Consider the following 20,833-nt stretch of genomic DNA (forward strand, 5'->3'; position numbering starts at 1 on the left):
GATTCGATATATTCGTCGTTTCGTTGCTCCCACGCAATGTACTCCTCTATCGAATTCACCCTTGCAGATTGCTCGCGTAGATTTCGTTCGGCATTGTTTTCCGCTATCTTTCTAAATTTATGCCAAAAATTTTTGCTAACACGATGTGCTTATTAACAGCTCTTGTCTCGGAACTCTTTGCGAAAATACTGACAGGGTGTGTCTCTTTACCTCGATTTTATATTCTATCTCGATGTCTCTTTCCATCATGTGTATCTATCTAAATCTTTATTTCGCGATTTGTCACGTACATTTTGGCTAATGTCGATTATTGCATTTTGTCGTCTAGAGATGATGTCAAATCCCAGGTGTATCGCAAAAGTTTCAAATTACATGCAGCTGTCCAATGTTAGTGCAATTTAATCATGAGGATTATCTTTATATTTTAGGATTTTGTCATGTTTTGACACGTGCGTTTGAAATCTGATATCTATAGGCGATGTCATCGCGAAGCAGCCGCACATCAGCGCTTGAAAATTTTATATTACGTTGCATTTTTGTGCATTCGGCTAAATCTCACACTTGGTGATGATGTCATCGCGAAGCAGCCGTATATCGGCGCTTGAATGGAAAAATTGAAAAAGAATATCGCGTCATCAATAATCCCCACCAAATTGCAATTTTGAAACGCTAATACATATTTTAAATATGTTCAATACGTTCAGTATTGCATCGACCACTTGTGTGAAAGGTTCATATAAAAATGTATCCCATTGAAGAAAGCCGCATGAATTATTACGTTCCGATTCAAGATGCTGATGAAACTTCACCGTGTAAGAAGAAGAAATGTAACAAGTAAGTTTTAATTAACTTGAAGAATTTTTATACTTTTTAAATATTTTTATACTTTTTAAATATTTATATAAATAATATTGTTTTTACTCCCTAGCATTTCATCCGAGTCTCGTCGCGCGGTTCGTATACTCGGAAGACGATACGCCTTAACTCCGACGTCATACAAATATTTGGACATTGGAATAAACGTTGGAGCTGTATCTTGCGTGGAATTGGTTCTCGGCGATAATCGGGGCAATCAAATAATATTGCTCTTTGAAACGTGGAAATCGCTAATGCAGAAACGTGCGGACATTGAACGGCTTCTACAATCGACTGAAATCCCATTGCGGATTCGAGATTTGACATTCGAAGTGGTTAAAATATCTGATTAGAATATTATAAAAATTGGATTATCAAATAATTCTTTATATATGAAGCCGCCAACTCTATTCTATTTATTCGATTTTGAAAAATGTATAGATCATATGTATTACTGGTTATGCGAAAATACGCATATTGTAAATGAAAAATTCAAACAATTTGTAACTGTTTTACAACAGAATAATATCGCTAATGTATGCGACGCTACAAAAACTATACATGAAAGTGATATGTTTAACAGCGAATCGCTCATAGATTGCGAGTTATTGACATGTGCTGTAAATGATATTCTTCACGAGGCTTGTAATAAATAAGTTATTTTACTAATTATCTGTGAATTTAATTATTTATCCCATCCTTTATGTATGAATAAAACTGTGTAATAGATATGCACAGTCTGCAAAACTTAAATCTTTCTCTCGACACACTCTGCTAAAGATGTAGAAAAATGATGAGGTAGATGAGACGTGATACTCCAGTTAGAAGGAGACAAAAGATATGAAACTAAAATATATAATCGAGAGGAGTGTGGAACGTTATAATACGCAACCGTCTTCATCCTTACGACGATCTTAACAATATGTGTTATGGCTGATCAAGAAGTTATTGTTATTGAAGATGAGGATGTCATTCTCGAAGATGACAACTTGATGGAAATCGAGATTTTGTCGGACGATTCATCAGACGAAGACCGCATACTTTCGGAGGATTCCGATTACAATAGTGATTGCAGTAGTGTTATTACGGACATAAATCAACGTACTTTAAACCGAGTTGAAATAAATAGTTTAGGTGCGGTAAAAATGTGCTGTATATACTTTTATTATAAAAGTGAAGACAACAAAAAAATTTGCACATGCTGTTTTATGCGTATTTCAGATTTATTTTCGAATATTCGTGTTGTGCAAGAGCATGAAAGTGCAATTTATGAACTAATCCTGGGATCGTTTTGCAGAGAATGAGGAAAACCGCTGTACCAGATAATGCCCTGCAATATGTGCCCAATTTGCACTGTATAAGCTGGACAAAACTTGTGTTCTGAAAAGACTTAAATAGGAAATATGGGGGCCTCCGAACATTTTGTGGAATTAGAACAATTTCTATGGGAGGATTTCATACAGGTGAACTCGGTGTGTGCATGTGAGTTATGGGAAAGAACATGCCTTAAATGTCTCGAGTGGTTGGAAGAACAATACCGACGCGAGATGTTACAACAGGGGCATGGAATTCAATCGCTGGCTAGCCGAATCGCGCGACTTGAAAGTTTAAGACATTCGTTACGCAAAAAATACAAACGCTTAGATGTCCGTATCCCAGCGCTATCGACAAACACTCCTGTCACTTCAATTGTACAAATGGTGCGGCTTGAAGAAATCTCGTACAATAGATTTGGATCATTGTCTGCGAGATCATTATACAGTGATGTCCAAGGATTGGGATTTTGATATGTAAAACATAGCTGACGTCTTGTTATGAGTGAGAACAACATTGAAATACTCGAAGAATTAATTGTATCTATTTTTAAAAATATTAAATATTAAAAATTAAATTTATATTAATATAATGTTTTTCTGTTTCAGAAGGAGCGCCGCCTATATATATATATATATTTTTATTATTATTATTTTTATTATTATTATTTTTGTTTTTATTTTAACACACACACACACACATTGTAATATACACACAATTATTAAATAAACTTATTATTATTATTATTATTATTATTATTATTATTAGAGTATCAATTATTTCTGCACCTTCTTCTTTCCTTTTCCTACATGCATGCCTCGCGCTATCTCATCGGTACATGCATGCCTCGCGCTATCTCTCTTTATCTCTTTCTCCCGCGAACGTCATCCTTTTCCAACACCAATGCGGACGCTATCCTTCTCCCTTGTGCCTGTGATCGCCTCGCGCTATCCTTCTCGCACCGCCTCGCATATGCTCTCTCTCTCGCACCGCCTCGCGTATGCTCTCTCTCTCGCACCGCCTCGCGTTATCTCTGTCACACCTACTCGCGGCAAAAATATAAAATAACTCAAAAAGTGATTAACTTACTTAATAAGAAAATACTTTATTATAGTGTTTTGGAAAGCTCTCGATGTCAGCTACAAGAATACTAAATAAAAAATGGGGGTTTCCGTTTGAGATTTTAAAGTTGGCCTTCACATGACCTTCAAATGATTTTCCAAGGTCAAATAATTGTCACTATCTTAGCCCCCCCTTGAAGCCACACAACTTTTGTTTGAAACATTTTTCGATTTAACGCAGTGTTTCTGAGATATTTGAGTGGGTCCTTTAAAATGGGACACCCTGTATGTGCTACACAATTTCAGTAAAGAAAATGATAATAATTATACTATTGATTTGGAAGATAATGCTAACAGAGCTAAAGATCAAACAATTTGCGAAATCTAAATGCTCGTCGCGGAAACAGTACGCAAGTAGCATTTGCAATAAGAGAAACATTTTCGTAATTTTTTAACTCTTCAACTGGATCTCTTATATTGCAAAATGAAAGAATTTAATTTAAAATATATATTATTTTATATATAAATCTTATATATATATATGTATATACCCAGTAAGCAATTTGATAACAAATTGTTGCCAAATTGGCATCAAATTCGCTCAAAACTTGGTAACAAATCCAGTGCCATCTGTGTCCGCATTAAGCTTGTGTTTTGGTGACAAAGCTTGTTGACATAACCTGACAGCAAATTGACGGCAAAAACCGAGCAAAGCTTGACATGATTTGACGTCAAATTGATGGCAAAAATCGAGCAAGATCTGCGCAAGACAATCTGATAGCAGATTGTCAGCAAAAACCGAACAAATACTGCAGCTTTTGGCCATTCATATAAAAGTATATATTTAAATAGATTTAAAGCCTTAACCCTAAGTAACAAAATGATGATAAGTTTTGGTCATAAAATGACCATTAGATAATTAGACATTATATAAAATCATATATTAATATGTTAAAACATATAGGTAAATTCAAATAACTTAATTTATAAAATTAAAGATCTTTTTGGACAGAAATTGTTTGAATAAGTGAAAATCGAACAATTATCTGTCCGATTTGCAAAAAATCAATTCAATATCTGAATTTCCTGTATAAGAATTGTGTCAAAAATTGAACTGATAGAAATATATATATTATAATATTATTAGCATTTTGTAGGCTTTATATACACTCATGACAAGGATTTGAATACGGGTATAGATAATGAATAATGCGCCGCATAGCGATAAGCGACTGAACTATTTTATAATACTTTGTAATAAGCTGCAGATTTTGTTCGGTTTTTGCTGCCAATTTGCCATCAGATTGCGCACTCTAGATCCTGCTCAGTTTTTGCCGACAATCTGATGTCAGTCATGTCAGCAAGCTTTGCTCGGTTTCTGCTGCCAATTTGCTGTGTAGTTATGTTAGCAAGCTTTGCTTGATTCTTGCCGGCAATCTGCCAGCTTAATCGGTAATAACAACTCTTGTACCAAATTTGTAGCCTTTTTGCTGACAATAATTTGTAGCAAGCACTTGGCAATATCTGTTAGAACAGACCTGGCTGACTGGGTATATATATATACATATATAAATGAGAATTGCATTTTTTCTTGAAATAAAATGATGTTTGTAACGAACTTAAATATTTACTTGTAAAATAATATTTATGGTGAGTAAAATTACCTGGTTGATCAAGTTCTTGAGAAATACTCTTCCTTATCTTTTTTTTTATAGTTTCTATCAAAATATTTCAAATGCGACAGATCGTATAATTCGACGTATTATCGTACTAATTCACTCAATTTTTTATTGTCCATTTTTTAACGTGCTCTCGATGATGCAAACTGAGATACAAAAATTGAACGCTACATGGAAGCGTATACTTGTCTGTGCATGTCAGTATTGGTACGTTCAGTTCCGTCCGTTCCGTCAAAATATCGTCGCAAACAGTATCTGCGATGTCGGCACGGACACTGACGGTACAGATACGGAATAATATAAATACTTGCATCTAATCATATGGAAATATTTATAACCTAAAAAAAACCTCACAAAGATAAAAAACATACGCCAAATATATAAAAAAATCCCAACTTGTACGCGAAGTTTAATATCTATCCCTAAAAAATAATATTTAAAAAATTTTTCCTCGAAAAATAATTTTCATACAAAATAAAAAACTAAAAAATGATTTTCTTCTAAAAAATAAAAATCTTTGAAAAATCAAAAATTAAAACTAAATATGAAATCAAGTTAACTAGCCAAGTACATAGAAACAGTTCAGTTTGTAATTTAAAATAGTATTTGTTTGATAAAATCAATCTTGCATTTATATAAATATAGATTCTCTCGAGAAAATTAAAATGCATTTTATTTTTATAAAATTATGCTGTTATGTCCCCTCCCCCCTCAAATAAATATTATATGTAATATATAAAGTAGCAATCATATTGCGGATTTTATTACAAATAGTACATCATAAAACTACTTAACTGTTACTGCAATAGGAGAAGTTGCATATTTTTGTTGCATATGCATGATTTGATCCATTTCTATTTTTTGCACTATATTAAAAATTTTGAATCTTGCTATATTTAAATGATATAAACTTAAAGATTTCAAGGTTGGTGCTAATCCAGCAAGAAATGCATCAACTGGATGAATTACTCGTTGGTTTGTTTTTTCGTTCCGCTCTAGTATGTATTTCATTAAAGTAGCTGATGCTGTTTTGAGACTCTTGAATTTTGATTTTGTGCTCTTTACTTTCCTTTTTTTATAAAATTGTGATGATGATGATGATGATGATGATAGGTTTAAAATGGCAACATTATCAATATTTTGGTTCAAGTTTTCCACATTTTTAACAGATTCCATGATTTTTGATTTTGATATTCTTGCTCGGTCTCGACCATCTTCTTCACTGTCATCGTTATTATCATCATTATGTTGATCTTTGTCATTTTCATCGTCTAAAATTTTCTCTATCTTGTTTAAATTACTTTTAATTTCTCTTTCTTTCATAAAAGATACTAAGAAACTTAACTGATCTTCATATTTATATTTCTTGAATTTTACTGCTGCTTGTCCACTTTTGGTTATTCGCTTTTTTAATAATTTGAAAATTATCCCGAATATTATTCCATCGAGTTTTATATGCAGCGACTACAAAAAATTATTTTTGATTGATTAAAAACTGATAATGAAAACTTTTTAATTGTAAAATAACATTACAGATTTTTGGCTACTGGAGACTTATTGCGAACTATTGCATTTAAATATAGAATGGGTCATTCAACAGTATATGATTTTGTTATAAATACTTGCAAAGTAATATGTAAAAAGCTTATGCCTGAAGTGATGCCGCAACCAACAGAATCTAAATGGAAACAGATAGCAATTGACTATTGGAATCTATGGAATTTTCCCAATTGTTTAGTTGCTTTAGATGAGAGACACATGATTATTCAAGCTCCACCTAACAGTGGATCTGAATTTTTTAATTATAAAAAATCATTTTCTGTAATACTGTTAGCTTTAGTTGATATTATAAATTTGTAATTGTTGATGTCGGCTCTTTTGGAAAAAATAGTGATGGAGGCATTTTATCTCATTCTGAAATGGGCAAAGCTCTTGAATGCAATACGTTTAATGTTCCTCCAGATGAGAATTTACCAGGAACAACAATAAAAGCACCATATGTTATTGTTGGTGATGAAGCGTTTACGCTCAAAACCTACTTAATGCGATCATATCCTGGTAAACAATTAGATGATAATAAAAAGGAATTTATAATTATCATTTATATCGCGCAAGGAGAGTTGTGGAAAATGCATTCGGCATTCTTACTCAAAGATTTCGCATTTATCAAAAGAGATTACAATCAAAATCAAAAAATGTTGATTGGATAATTCTTTTTACATGCGTTTTGCATAACTATATCAAAGATTCAGACGAAAGTATGATTAATGTATCCAATGATTCTATTGATCGTACAAATGCTGACACAACACTTCAAGATATTCCCGCCCGAACACAGGTCCGATCGGACACAGGCTCGATCGGACACAGACCCAATCGGACACCATCCCGATCGGACACAGTATATCAGAAATATATAGGTTTGGATTAGGTTATATCTTCCGGAAGTGGCGGAACATACTGCCTGCACGCATATACTTTTAAATGCGTAGTAAGATTTTACATAGGTTTACAACTTTCTACGCGAAGCGAGGTACAACGCAAACCTATGTGTCTAGTTTTTCGATAGTGGAGCCCCCCCGTAGGGGTGGCGGAACCCACTATGTCCACGCATACATTTTCCCATCCATACAATGATTGTAGGATGGATCTAGCTTCACGATGAGGACTGTGTTCGATCGGAACTGTGTCCGATTGAGCCTGTGTCCGATCGGGATTGTGTCTGATTGGGTCTGTGTCCGACCGGGCCTGTGTCCGATTGGGACTGTGTCTGACCGAGCCTGTGATGATTGGATCTGTGTCTGATTGGGAAATATTGTCGTGTCCGATCGGTAATGTGCGCAATCGAGACTCACTCATCGCGAACATATTCTATTAATTTTTCATCATCTATTTTAAATTCTAATGAAAAATATTAAATTGCATAGGTCCAAATGTATAGCTAAACTGCTTAAAATTTTTGAGTACTCAGAGGATTTTCTCCTCTACGTCTCAGTATTTTGTTTGAAATCGTTCAGATGTCAGTGCCGTCATGATTCCGTGCCGTCCGTTTAATGAAAATATGGGCGCAGATCACTCTCTATGCACTGATATTGATACGACCGGCTGGATACTGATACGGATACTGAAATGTAAGAATACTCTAATATAAAATTATAGAAACTTATTTTCATCAGTGCACGGACGTGCAACGGCATGGATATGTTTAAATCGACCTTAATCATGGAATTGAATCTAGCATCCGTGCACGAATGTGCACGTTACAGATACGAAACGGATAAATGTAAATGGGCCTTTAAGCGTGTCAATATTCTAATACGCCTATTTTACTGTAGAGAAGATTCTTATTATTGGATTGCAGTTGTAGAGTATTTTAAGCGGTAAGATAAATTCCTTATCAGGATAAGAAACGCTGTAAATAATTTATCAGTATCAGTATTTATGAGTAGGAAGCTTCACAAAAGTTGACGAAAGAACTTGAGCGTCTTGTTTTCTGAATAACACTTCTTTATTAAAAATAAATGCAATCTGAATATATGATTAGTCACATCCGATCTTGCTAGAACGATATAAAATATAATATGGAAATATGAATAAGTATGAATAAACTTTTATTTTAAATTGATTTCTAGATACGTACATACGTGTATCGACAGTCAGGTATTTAAAGCGCTCGTTGGTGTTTTTCTTATGTTATAGATGCCAAGAATGTCCTGTAGTGAAGCCTACGTTCCTTTGTGGAAACGACAATCGTACATACAGTTCGCCATGCCGTCTCGAGTACCATAACTGCATTCACCATACTTCCGTCCACATTGCCTGCAAAGGTTTTTGTCCATGTAAAGGTAAGAAATATATCATATACAAATTAAGCTGAAATTGAAGTATTAGTTTAATTCTGAATAAGAAAAAACGGTAAATATGCATAAAGTGGGCAACCTCACGTATGATCTTGACCTTAACATATGTTGGCAAGGTGATCGTCTTGAGTGACTTTAACCTTGAAAAAAGTGGCGGTCCGTTCAAAAGTTATGAAGCATTAATATAAGCATAAGCAGAAGCATAAATTTCAGTTTTAAATCAGAAATAGGTTTGGCTTAGATTATATCTTCCGGAAGTGGAGTTCTCCCGTAAGGGGAGGGAGGCGGAACCTACTGTGTCCACGCATATACTTTACAACGCGAAGCGAGGTCCACCCCACAATTGTTCTGTGGATGGAAAAGTATATGCGTGAACGCAGTGGATTCCGCTCCCCCCCCCCCATCCCTACGGGGAAGTTTCACTTCCGGACAATTTAATCTAACTCAAACCAAATTTTAATTTTAAATCAGAAATAGGTTTGGGTTAGGTTATTTCTTCCTGAAGTGGAGACTCCCGTAAAAGGGGCGGAACCCACTATGTCCACACATATACTTTATAACGCGAAGCGAGGTCCATCCCATAATTGTTGTGTGAATGGGAAAGTGTATACGTGGACGCAATGGGTTTCGCCCCCCCCTCCTCCCCTACGGGGAAGCTTCATTTCCGAAAGATATAATCTAACCCAAACCTATTTCTGATTTAAAACTAAAATTTGGTTGGGTTAGGTTACTTCAAACGCAATTTTGAATTTTCTCAGCGAATAGGAGCTTTTTTCCGTGCAATAGAAAAAATGTTTCCCATTTCACCTAATGTATTATTAAATATATCTTCGGATGAATAGCAATAAATAAAAAATTGTTTTTTACTTTTTTCTAAGGTCAACCACTAATCAAAATCTTATGCATTATAATTCTTTGAAGGCAACTTCAATAATCTTTTTTTGTTAATAACTTTTGAACGGATCTTGACCGTTACTTTTTTCAAGGTCAAGGTCACTCAGGACAATGACCTTGACAACATATATCAAGGTCAAAGTAATCCGTGAGGTTGCCTTATATGCACTTTATGCATATTTACCAAAAAAACTTTAATAAATATTAAGCAATTTCAATAATATGTATACAATTGCTACAATCATTCTTTTGCTATAAATATCTTTTATAGCAGAGAATTTGGTATAAAATTTTTTAAAATAAGATCAGAAATATTTATTGCTGATAAAAAAATTAACATTTTTTAATGTAATATATCGTAGTATAAAAGATTTTTGATAAAAATAATATGTCTTTAACTATAAAAGTTTTATGTACTTTTTATTATTTTTTTATGTAATATATTCCGTGTTGTAACATCAATATAAAGAATAGATTAAAATGTAAAATTATTGTTTATGATAATATAAGTAAATGGTAAAAATATAAAATTAAAGTAATAAAACAAAAGATGAGGTTCAAATGATAAAAATCAATTAATATAGTAAAAAAGGCCAATTGGAGCCCAAACTTGAGGTATAAAAAATTATATTTTATTTAATCACTAAAGATGTAATATACATTAAAATCAAACATTTCGACTTATTTCGAGTCTTCAATGAAATTAATAAAAAGATTAAGAAATGACAAAGTTTCGAGACGTGTAGCGATACGATGAGTGGTACAATAGATAAAACGCAAACAGATTAAATTATATATCTTAGAATGTATGTGATATGAGTGCATACATTCTTATAATACAAGGAAGATGGTATGGTAAATGTTATACGATGGTCGTACTTATTAGCGCAGATTCTAGACTTACTTATATAATTATGTGGTAGTTTATAAGAAAATAAAGAGCGTTGCTAGCGCAAAACTATGTTGATCGGTAAAGTAAAATGCTGATAGAAGCCGGAGGAGCGATGAAAAAACCGACGAAAAGAAATGAGTCCGGTGCGAGAGCGAAATACAGATACAATCAAAGTGTAACGCCCGATAAAATAAGTGGATGTCTAAAAAATGTGGGACGAAAAAATGAATGTTATTACTAGTGAAGACCAAAAAAACAAACAAAAAAACGTTCGGAAAACAAATACTTATGGGAGTAGGAGTGTTAATGGTTAAAACTGAGATGATTAAAGGTCCAAGTAATAAACTATGCAAGTCAAGATAATAAAAGAAAACAAACTGATCTGTAAGATGACTCAGCGACGAATGAGTAAAACACCACAATAACGAAAACAGGATAGACTGGAAAATACAAGAGGTACATGTTGACAAACTAAATTAAAAACGAAGAGATCAAAAGCAAAGAAAAAGTGAGGCTTAAAAAAAATATGATGGAAACAAGGAAATCGGATTAGGTATATCTATTTATAATTGGAAAATAAGAGTGGTCAAGGAAACTCATGTTTTCCTGTTGTTGTGCCTTTCGGTGGAGGCACGGGATTTTGTTGGGATCGTTGGCCAATTAGAACTCAGGAGCTCAGGGTCGCACAGGGTCTTCTCACCGGTTCAATAATTATGTAGTCATTTTAGAATAAAAGCCGTTTATTTGAATTTATTAACATTAGATCTTCTTTTCCTTCTCACACTTCAATTCGGCTTATCGCGGTATAGAGTTGCTTCGCGTGTCTGATATCGCGGCTGCCGTCGCGAGATCAGCTGAGACGTTCGTTATTATTAAAACGATTACAACTGTCCGTCTCGTGATTACTACTGTTAATCTTTTCACGCTATATGATTGTATGGTTATCATTGATTCGTGTGATTTTGCGATTAGGACTGCGTGGCGCTCGTTCGAGGTGGGTAGTTTTATTACCTTCTTTTCGATTAGTTTTTTGGAGGGGATCGTTCAGCGACAGGACCATAAATGGTCGTGTCGCTCGTTTTCGGCTGGAAAAAACTTAGATGCTAGCTACGTAAATTCTTTGCTTACATTTCCGGCACGTCGTCTTTTGAGTCTCGCGATCGCGTGCTCTCCGCGCGTGGCTCGCTTCGTTCACGATTGCGCTCGTAACTCTATACGTCTTCCTGGGCTTCGAGTTATAGTCGAAAGACGTGTGTTAAATAATATTTAATAATCAATAATTATACTAATTTAGTTATAGCCGTTTTGGGCTATAACACTAAATTTATGCCGTTTTTTGCTGTTTAATATGTAGAATTTCTGATATGCATCTTTTATTTCTGAACATTGTCCCAATCAAACTCATGTTCTGTAAGGCGATGGTCAGTGAATGAGAGGAAGGAGCTTTCTTCTATTTATGTTTAAATGATGCTTTTTGATTTTAGTTGCTAATTGTCTACTGATTTGCCCAACGTATAAAACATTACATATCTTACAGCAAATTTTAGATCACACTGTTATGTTTCTCAGCTGGGAGATGATTTTTATATGTTTTAATGATTTTGTTGAGTTTGTTTGGACAAACATATGCAATGGATTTGTTTATGTCATTGATTACCGGCAACCACTTCTCAGTGATCTCTCTAACATAAGACACCATGGAAAAAAAAGAGCGGGATAAGGGGAGCTGGTAAGGGAAACTACCTTTTTTATGAATTAATTTAATTCTATTACAGATGGTCGTGAAAATGAAATCTAAAGGGTAATCATAATTTAAAAACATATCAATAATCTCCAAAGAGTCTTAAGTTTTTTTCGTAGAACCTGTGGATGTGACAGTCGAAAAACTGGATCCACTAAGCAGCCAAAGACTCTTTTTTATGGGATGTTGCGAAAAATAATTAAGGAACCTTCCTGAAAAGAATGGCTTCCTATATCAGTTAAAGACGAACTCCATCCCCACTAAATTGATAGAAAGATCTCTTGATGCTGTTGTTGTTGTTCTTTTCAATTATAAATTGTAACCTCTTATGGCAGGAATTGAAGGATGAAAGAATGCTTAAAAAAAGGAAGAAAAAGCTGCGAGGATCACGTCATCCATATATCTGAAGTACATAGGCAAAACAATATGAAGCCATGGCCTCTCTCCTCTAAGTCCTGAAGAACGAGATCCGCCAAAACGGGAGATAGGAGGCAATCCATCGAAGTATCAAAAGTTTGTAAATCTCATTGTCAAACATGGGAAAGATTGAGTTGAGTACGAGATGGACATTTGTAAGGAATTCTCTGTACGGGATGGATGTATTATTAGAAATAAAATGCCATTCCTTCCAAATTTAGTTTTCATCGTCAAATCGTTCGGAACGTTAGTAAAAAGTGAGACTACATCCAATGAAACAAATTGATGGTGTTCTTCTATGATTCTGGATCTTAGCTTCTCTACAAGGTCATAAATATTGGCGGTGCTTGTGGGCCTTGGAAATGCTCTTAAAAATAATATTATACAAGAAAGAAGCGAAAGCATGTAATACCAATAAAAACGCGAATATTAATTAAAATGCAAAATATTTTTGTTGATTATAGATATCAACAAATCCTTTTTCATTATTAAAGTATACATAATAACGGAATGCGGAATTTACGATTTCATATGAAAAGTAAAAAAAAATTAAAAAATTATAATTTTGTTATCGGTTTCCGCCGTCAACATTTATTTAATATAACAAATTTGTAATCTGCACGTACCTAATCAGTAAACTACGTACTCGGCATTTCATCAAAGAGTATAAGTGAACTTAAAGAAGCGAGTTTAGAAGCTTTATAAAAAACATTTTACGATGCAACACTTTCGTGCATATATGTATGTGCGAGATCGAGGCTCAAGAATAAAACAGAGCAGTAGATTAGTTGCGTGATATCCCAATAGATAGAGCTGCAATGTTACATGACAAGGACAGACATAATCGTACTATCTTTGTCTCTTTCATGTGTGTGAGAGTAATATACATGTACGCACTAACATTATTGCAGTATCTTTTCTTTCTCGATCATACACTCTGTCTCTTTCTAATCGCTCGTTCGCTATGTACTACGTATTGCTTAAGGCTATCGCACACAAATTGACATAGTTGCATATGCATAGCATAAGACCGTCTGGACCAATGAGCGTCGAAATAAAATCGCCATATTGATTTACATAGCATGCTCATTGGTCCAAATGGTCTTATGCTATGCATATGCAGTTATGTCAATTTGTGTGTGAGGGCCTTTAGCTTCATGTTCGCATATTCACTTACGCGTTCACTCGCGCTTCTCTCTCTCTCTCTCTTTCTACTCGTTCATTATTGTATTTTTTTATTCCCTTTCTTTTATTTGCTCAACTTTTATTCTTTCTATTCTCGTTTCCTACATGAAAATAATCAAATTTATTTATTTATGTTTATTTGATACATCATAAATGAGATGCACAACAAGTTACTTTCTTTTTCTATTTAACTACCCAGATAGCCAAGTCTGTTCGAACAGATTTTGCCAAACGTCTGCTACAAATTTTTGTCAGCAGAAAGATTCCAGATTGTATACAAAGTATGTTATATCAGATAATGATAGCAGAATGTCAGCAGAAATGTTACAAAACCTGCTGATATAATTTGACAGCAGATCAGTAGTAGAAACCGAGCAGGATTTGCATAGAATTATTATAGCAGATAGCCAGCAGAAACCGAGCAAGATCTGCACAACGCAATTTGATGTCAAATTGATAGCAGAGATCGAACAGGATCTGCGCGCGCGCAATCTGATAGCAAATCGGCAGTAGAAATCAAACAGAATCTGCAGCTTTTAACATTCATATAATTTATTGAAATAGTATAGTTTATTCGCTTACAGCTATGCTGCGCACTATTCACTTTCTATATCCGTATTCAAGTTCTTGTCACGAGCGTATATAATGCCTACAAAATGCGGCTAATAACATCGTAATTATTTCTATCAATTTAATTTCTGATACGACTCCCGTACCGGGAATTCAGATATTAAACTGATTTTTAGAAAATCAGACAGATAAATATCCGATTTTCACTTATTTGGAAAGAAATTATTCAAATAAGTGAAAATCATTCGTTATTATATCTATTTAACAAGGGGACCCCGCAACATGGTACAAATGGATTTTGATGGGACTCAGGTATGTTGTAGAGGTATTTGCCCTAAGTACCAAGCTAACGAGAATTTATGCACTACGGCTTCGTTTCCGAAAAAATCTACGGTAGACGCGATTTCACGCGCGGTATGTATACCAGTAACTGTGCTGCGTTGTCGAGCAAGCAAGCGCGGCGCAGTAGGCAAGGTTCACTGCTGGCACGCTCCTGGCTCGTGTTCAAGTCCCGTCGGAGCGCGACTTTCTTTTTAGTAATTTTTTTTTCAATTCTTTTATTTTTTTTTCTCGTTTACGTATCTAATCTGTGCAAAAGAAACAAAAAATTGTTTAAAAAAATACATCGTAAATAATTTTTTTAAAAACTGTTATTTTTTTATACTAATTGATTTATATCATTATTCTGTACATAAAAGTATTACGGTAAGATTATCAAAAACTAACTATTTTATGAGATATTTAATTTTTTATATCAAAAGATGTCAGATTAAAATATAAAATAACTCAAAAAGTACTGAATAAAAAAATAGTTTATTATAGAGTTTTGGAAAGCTCTCGATGCAAGCTACAAGAATACTAAATAAAAAATGGGGGTTTCCATTTAAGATTTTAAAGTTGACCTTCACATGACCTTCAAATGATTTTCGAAGGTCAAATCATTGTCACCATCTTATGGCCCTCTTGAAGCCACACAACTTTTGTTTGAAACATTTTTCGATTTAACGCAATGTTTCTGAAATATTTGAGTGGGTCCTTTAAAATTGGACACCCTGTATATATATATATATATATATATATATTAGGCGTACAACTTTGCTTCCGCCGTTTTTTTCCGAAATTCGAGGCTTTATTGTAAAAAACTGGTTAGGCGTTTTGAAATTGCTTGTTGAGTCACTCTTAATGATCGTGCCAATTCTTTTTGACTTTGACTCGAGTCTTCATTAAGTAATGCCTCCAATTTTGCATCTTCGAAAACCTTCTCCCTTCCACTGCTATGCCGGTCTTCGACGTGAAAATCACCGTTCTTGAAGCGTTGAAACCACTCACGATACGTTCTTTCACCAATAGCGGCTTCACCATAAGTATTTGGGAGCATTCGATGAGCTTCAGCCGCAGATTTCTTCATATTGAAGCAGAAAATTAAAACCTCCCGCAAATGACGAGAATTTGGCTGGTAAACTGACATTTTCAATCGAGAATAACTTTATGATGCAGACACAAATCGACTAATGTTTCTATGGGGTTATGTTGACAGATGCCCAAGTTTATTGCATAACGTCTATGATCTATTTATTTCGACCACTACTTACCGCTAAAGCCATCTATAGGAAAACGGCGGAAGCAAAGTTGTACACCTAATATATATAATATCTATATGACAATTTATTATTATTTATAGTTATATTTAGTAATTTATAAATGAGAAAAGAAAATTTGATATATTTTATCCTCTTATATTACCAACCATTTGCATATTTATATAAGCTTGCCTATATTTATAGAAAATACTTTTTCTAAAGCAAAAATTTAGAAATTTAATTTTTGTCGTAAAATAATAAATAATGGTTTTATGTATCGAATTAATTTTAATCAATATGAAAATAATTTTTTTATTCGGTTAGAGAATATTCGTTTATAAAGATGCACATTTGTTTTTATTATTACGCGATATTTGTAGCATGCATGTATATAAGTATATATGTATGTATCGGGGAATAAGTCGACTGTATTATGCACACACAGGCACATGCAGGCAGGCACACGCGATCATATCAGTACGCGGCAGATACTTAGTCTCACAATCAGTCGCATGTGTTGTGTACATATACGCGTAACAAGAGATTACCGCAAAAGTACGCTCAACTGTTATAACGCGTTATAATGCATTGAATTTAAAAAACGAGTGTTGTGTTTTTGTAGTGTGGTTTTAATAGTGTGTCCACATAATGGGACGAAAATATAATTTTCGAGAGATCCTTTTGCTCCTCTTTGTTCGCAGACTTTTTTTAAAAAGAATAAGGCTCAAAAGATTACTATATTTATATACCATAATTTTAGAAGGAATTGTTTTAACGTATACTATATACTATATATATATATACTATATAATATATTGCTAGATATTATTTAATTTTATTTCCGTGCAGTCTACACAAAAATATAAATATAATAATGTAATATTATATAAAAATTTAATATTCCAAATTTTTTTTTAAAATTATATCTTTAAAGCAATTCCTAAATAGAAAACAACATAAAGACTTTTTTATATAAAATTGATCTTCAAATAGAATTTAGAATAACTACTATACCCACACAGAAATTAATGTACCATATATTAGATATCTACTGGATGTTCTCAATGTGCATGAGGGATATCCATGAATATGCAGAAAACATCTATTAGATATGCTTTAAATATCTAAATGTCCGCAATATGAGATCTTATAAATATCCACAGGATATGTATGTCAATATCCACTGGACATATTAGTATTCAGTGGATATTTTTGTAGATATTCAGTAGATATTATGAAGATATCCATTGTATGTTGGTTAAATTTTGATCACAAAATGATTAATTAAACGTTCTACAAGTTAGGTCTTATGAGACGCGCACATGACATATCAATATGTCCCATTCACGGGATATCATTTTCTAACATTTGTTTGATGGCAAAATTAAAACTAATTACAGTAATAATATATAATAATACACATTAATGTAATATATATTATTGGTAACTTTACATAAATTTAATATATAAAATTAAAAATTTTATTTGTTTGGAAGTTAATTTCTATTTTATATTTTCAATAATTTAAATAAGATAATAACGAACGATTTTTGCTTATTCAGATATAAATTGTCTGAATAAGTGAAAATCTAACATTATTTATCTGTCCGATTTTCTAAAAATAGTTCAATATCTGAATTCCCCGGTACGGGAATCGTATCAGAAGTTAAACTGATAGAAATAATCACAATGTTATAACATGTGGATAAGCATAGTGCAGACTTTATATATGTTCATGACAAGAACTTGAATACGGATATAGAAAATGTATAATGCGCCGCATAGCGGTAAGTAAATGAACACGTAAATCTCTAATAAATATCTTTTGTAGCTTCTTGGTGGACATAGATATACGGATAACATGTGAATATATAATGAATATCTTTGGTAGCTACTTGATGGACATGGATATATGGATACCACATGTATATCTAGTAGATATCTTTAATAGCTACTTGATAGACATGGATATACGGATTATATCTAGCGGATATCTTTGGTAGCTACTTGGTAGACATGGATATATGGATTATATGTGTATATCTAGTGGATATCTTTGATAGCTACTTAGTAGACATGGATATATGGATTACACGTGTATATCTAGTGGATATCTTTGATAGCTTCTTGGACATGGATATATGGATAATATATAGACATGCATTAGATATTCTCGCCAGTTATTCGAAAGATATAGATATTTTATTCATCTATTAGATGTCTACTAGTTATCCATAGTAGACATGGACATCAGGTGGATATGTAGATATTCATTAGATATCTATTCGATATTTTCTTCTGTGTGGGTATACACATTATATATGATGTACATAGTATTTAATACTCATATAATATTTTTGTTATAAATAAATGGACAAATATGGACAAAAAAAGAAAGAGGAAGAGAGAGAGAGAGAGAGAGAGAGAGAGAGAGAGAGAGAGAGAATAGGAATGAGTAAGCAAGGAAATGGTTGTAAAATGATATATCAATTGATAATTCACATTAGTCACTAACCATTAGTGAGCATAAAGTATTGGAGAAAGATATAACTATTTCCTTTTTTTTCTTACTTTTGACACTTGTACAGACACTTTCTCAGTTATACTCATATCTTCTTTTTCTCTTTGCCCATTCTTCTCTGTCCATCTCTTTCTTATCCGAGCTTATTCTTATATTATATGTGTGTTATATATTATCTACATACGTGTGTATGTTTGTGTTTAGGTAATAGTAACTTTAAATTTATTAAAATATCATTAATCTTTTGCTTATTTATATATTTCACTGAAAATTAATTATATTTATTTTGTAATAGTAGTTGTGTCACAATAGTTAGTTAGCCAGAGGCGATTAATTCGTGAGCTGGTTGTCGAAAGAAATATTTCCCACCAAAAATGTTTTGCATGTACGCTTTGGTTGAAGAATGTATCCCAGAAGCAATCAATTCGTGGGTTGGTTGTCGAAAGAAATGTTTTCCACCAAAACGTTTGCGTGTGCGCTCTAGTTATTAAAAAAATAACATTTTATCCCAGAGGCGATTTTTATTTGTGAGCTGGTTGGTTTAAAAAATATTTCATATTATATGCGGTTTGTGCATGAATATTCTAGTTATTAAAAAACAGTTATTCCAGAAGAAATTTAAAGAAACTTCCATTTTTGAAAAACTAAGTGTCTGCAATATCTGGTATTCCTTCATATAATTGCAACCAATCATATATAGTAATAAAAATAAATTATTGGAAGGAATTATTATTGTGATTACTGACAATGTGTTCTTTCTTTTTTTGCTGACACCAAATTTCGCGTATATAATAGTCTATTAGGCTGTGTATATACAAGTTGGTAGCTAAAGAGAAAAAATATATATCTTCGTTATTAGAAGGCAATCCTTATGAGAAAAAATACTGCAAGGATGTAAAGAGTATGAGGAAACGGTTTTGTAATATTATAGCAAGCAATAAACTGCTGCCTTTTTTAAAATAATAAGAAATTATGATTATAAAAAAAAATCTATCCTAATACTCGTAACAATATTGGCCAGAAAAAAGATGCCTCAATATTGCTTGCAAATTATAATCGCAGATATGAAAATAATAAATAAAATATTTTGGTTGCGTTCTCACGAAAATAGGCGATGGAGAAGCTTTTCTATATTATAAATATCCAAAATATTGTAACAATCATAAAATTTTGTTGCAATGTTTTGTGGGCAGAGAATTTATGTGTTTGCATTTATAAATATTTATATTAATATTTATATAAATGTAAATTTTAATATGTGCATACTTATGTCATAAGAATATATAAACATTCACTTTTATAGTAAAGAAGTTTATATATTACTCATTAGTCCTCAATCATGTCAATTATACCGATATACTGTCGATAAGATAAGATTTATTATCGTATTTACTATTATATGTATAATATATTTACATCCATATATAATACATTTTAGTTCAATTTTCTCGAACTGTACTACATAAATTGTAACTCAGCAAATCAAGATATGATCATTATATATTACATACAACATGTACATAATAAGTGCACATGTTACATCTATGTTATATGGCAAATATTTATATTCGATGTCTGCTGGGTATATCATATGCGTGTATGTGTGTGTGTGTGTGTGTCCTTTTAGTATCGAGACAATGATTGGTTATAATATGTTAGTTTGCAATAGACATGTTGCCACAGATTTTGTCAAAATCGCCCTCATTTAAGTGTAACTAAAAGTGTGGGTATATATATATATTACCAACGCTTTATATTGTAGTTACTATAGCTATATATATATATATATATATATATATATATATATACAGGGTGTCTAAGGGTGTCTAAGGGTGTTTTAAAGGATCCGCTCAAATATCTCAGAAACACTGCGTTAAATCGAAGAATGTTTCAAACAAAAGTTGTGTGGCTTCAAGGGGGCCATAAGATGGTGACAATGATTTGACCTTGGAAAATCATTTGAAGGTCATGTCAAGGTTAACTTTAAAATCGTAAATAGAAAACCTCATTTTTTATTTAGTATTCTTGTAGCTGACATCGAGAGTTTTCCAAAACACTATAATAGAGTTTTTTTTTATTAAGTACTTTTTGAGTTATTTTATATTTTATAATCTGACATATTTTGATATAAAAAAATTAAATATCTCGTAAAATATTTAGTTTTTGATAAGCTCACCGTAATACTTCTATGTACAGAATAATGAGACAAATCAATTAGTATAAAAAAAAATTGTTTTTAAGAAAATTATTTACAATGTATTTTT

The 20,833-nt window shown here is 32.7% G+C and overlaps 1 protein-coding gene and 1 pseudogene across 5 annotated transcripts in view; both read left to right on the forward strand.

The window, feature by feature from the left end:
- The window catches only part of Cow (Proteoglycan Cow), a 759,293-nt gene that overhangs the window by 504,465 nt on the left and 233,995 nt on the right, over positions 1 to 20,833 (forward strand). For all 5 annotated transcript variants that reach the window (XM_070301119.1, XM_070301120.1, XM_070301118.1 and 2 more), the window contains one exon: positions 8,609 to 8,754. In XM_070301119.1, coding sequence (XP_070157220.1) covers positions 8,609 to 8,754 — 146 coding nt within the window. The remainder of the gene's footprint in view (positions 1 to 8,608; positions 8,755 to 20,833) is intronic.
- On the forward strand, positions 2,259 to 7,714 carry LOC138936429 (uncharacterized; annotated as a pseudogene).

This window comes from Polyergus mexicanus, unplaced genomic scaffold (assembly GCF_030449975.1).
Source record: "Polyergus mexicanus isolate NDT 795.1 unplaced genomic scaffold, iyPolMexi1.0 SCAF_9, whole genome shotgun sequence".
Classification (NCBI taxonomy): domain Eukaryota; kingdom Metazoa; phylum Arthropoda; class Insecta; order Hymenoptera; family Formicidae; genus Polyergus; species Polyergus mexicanus.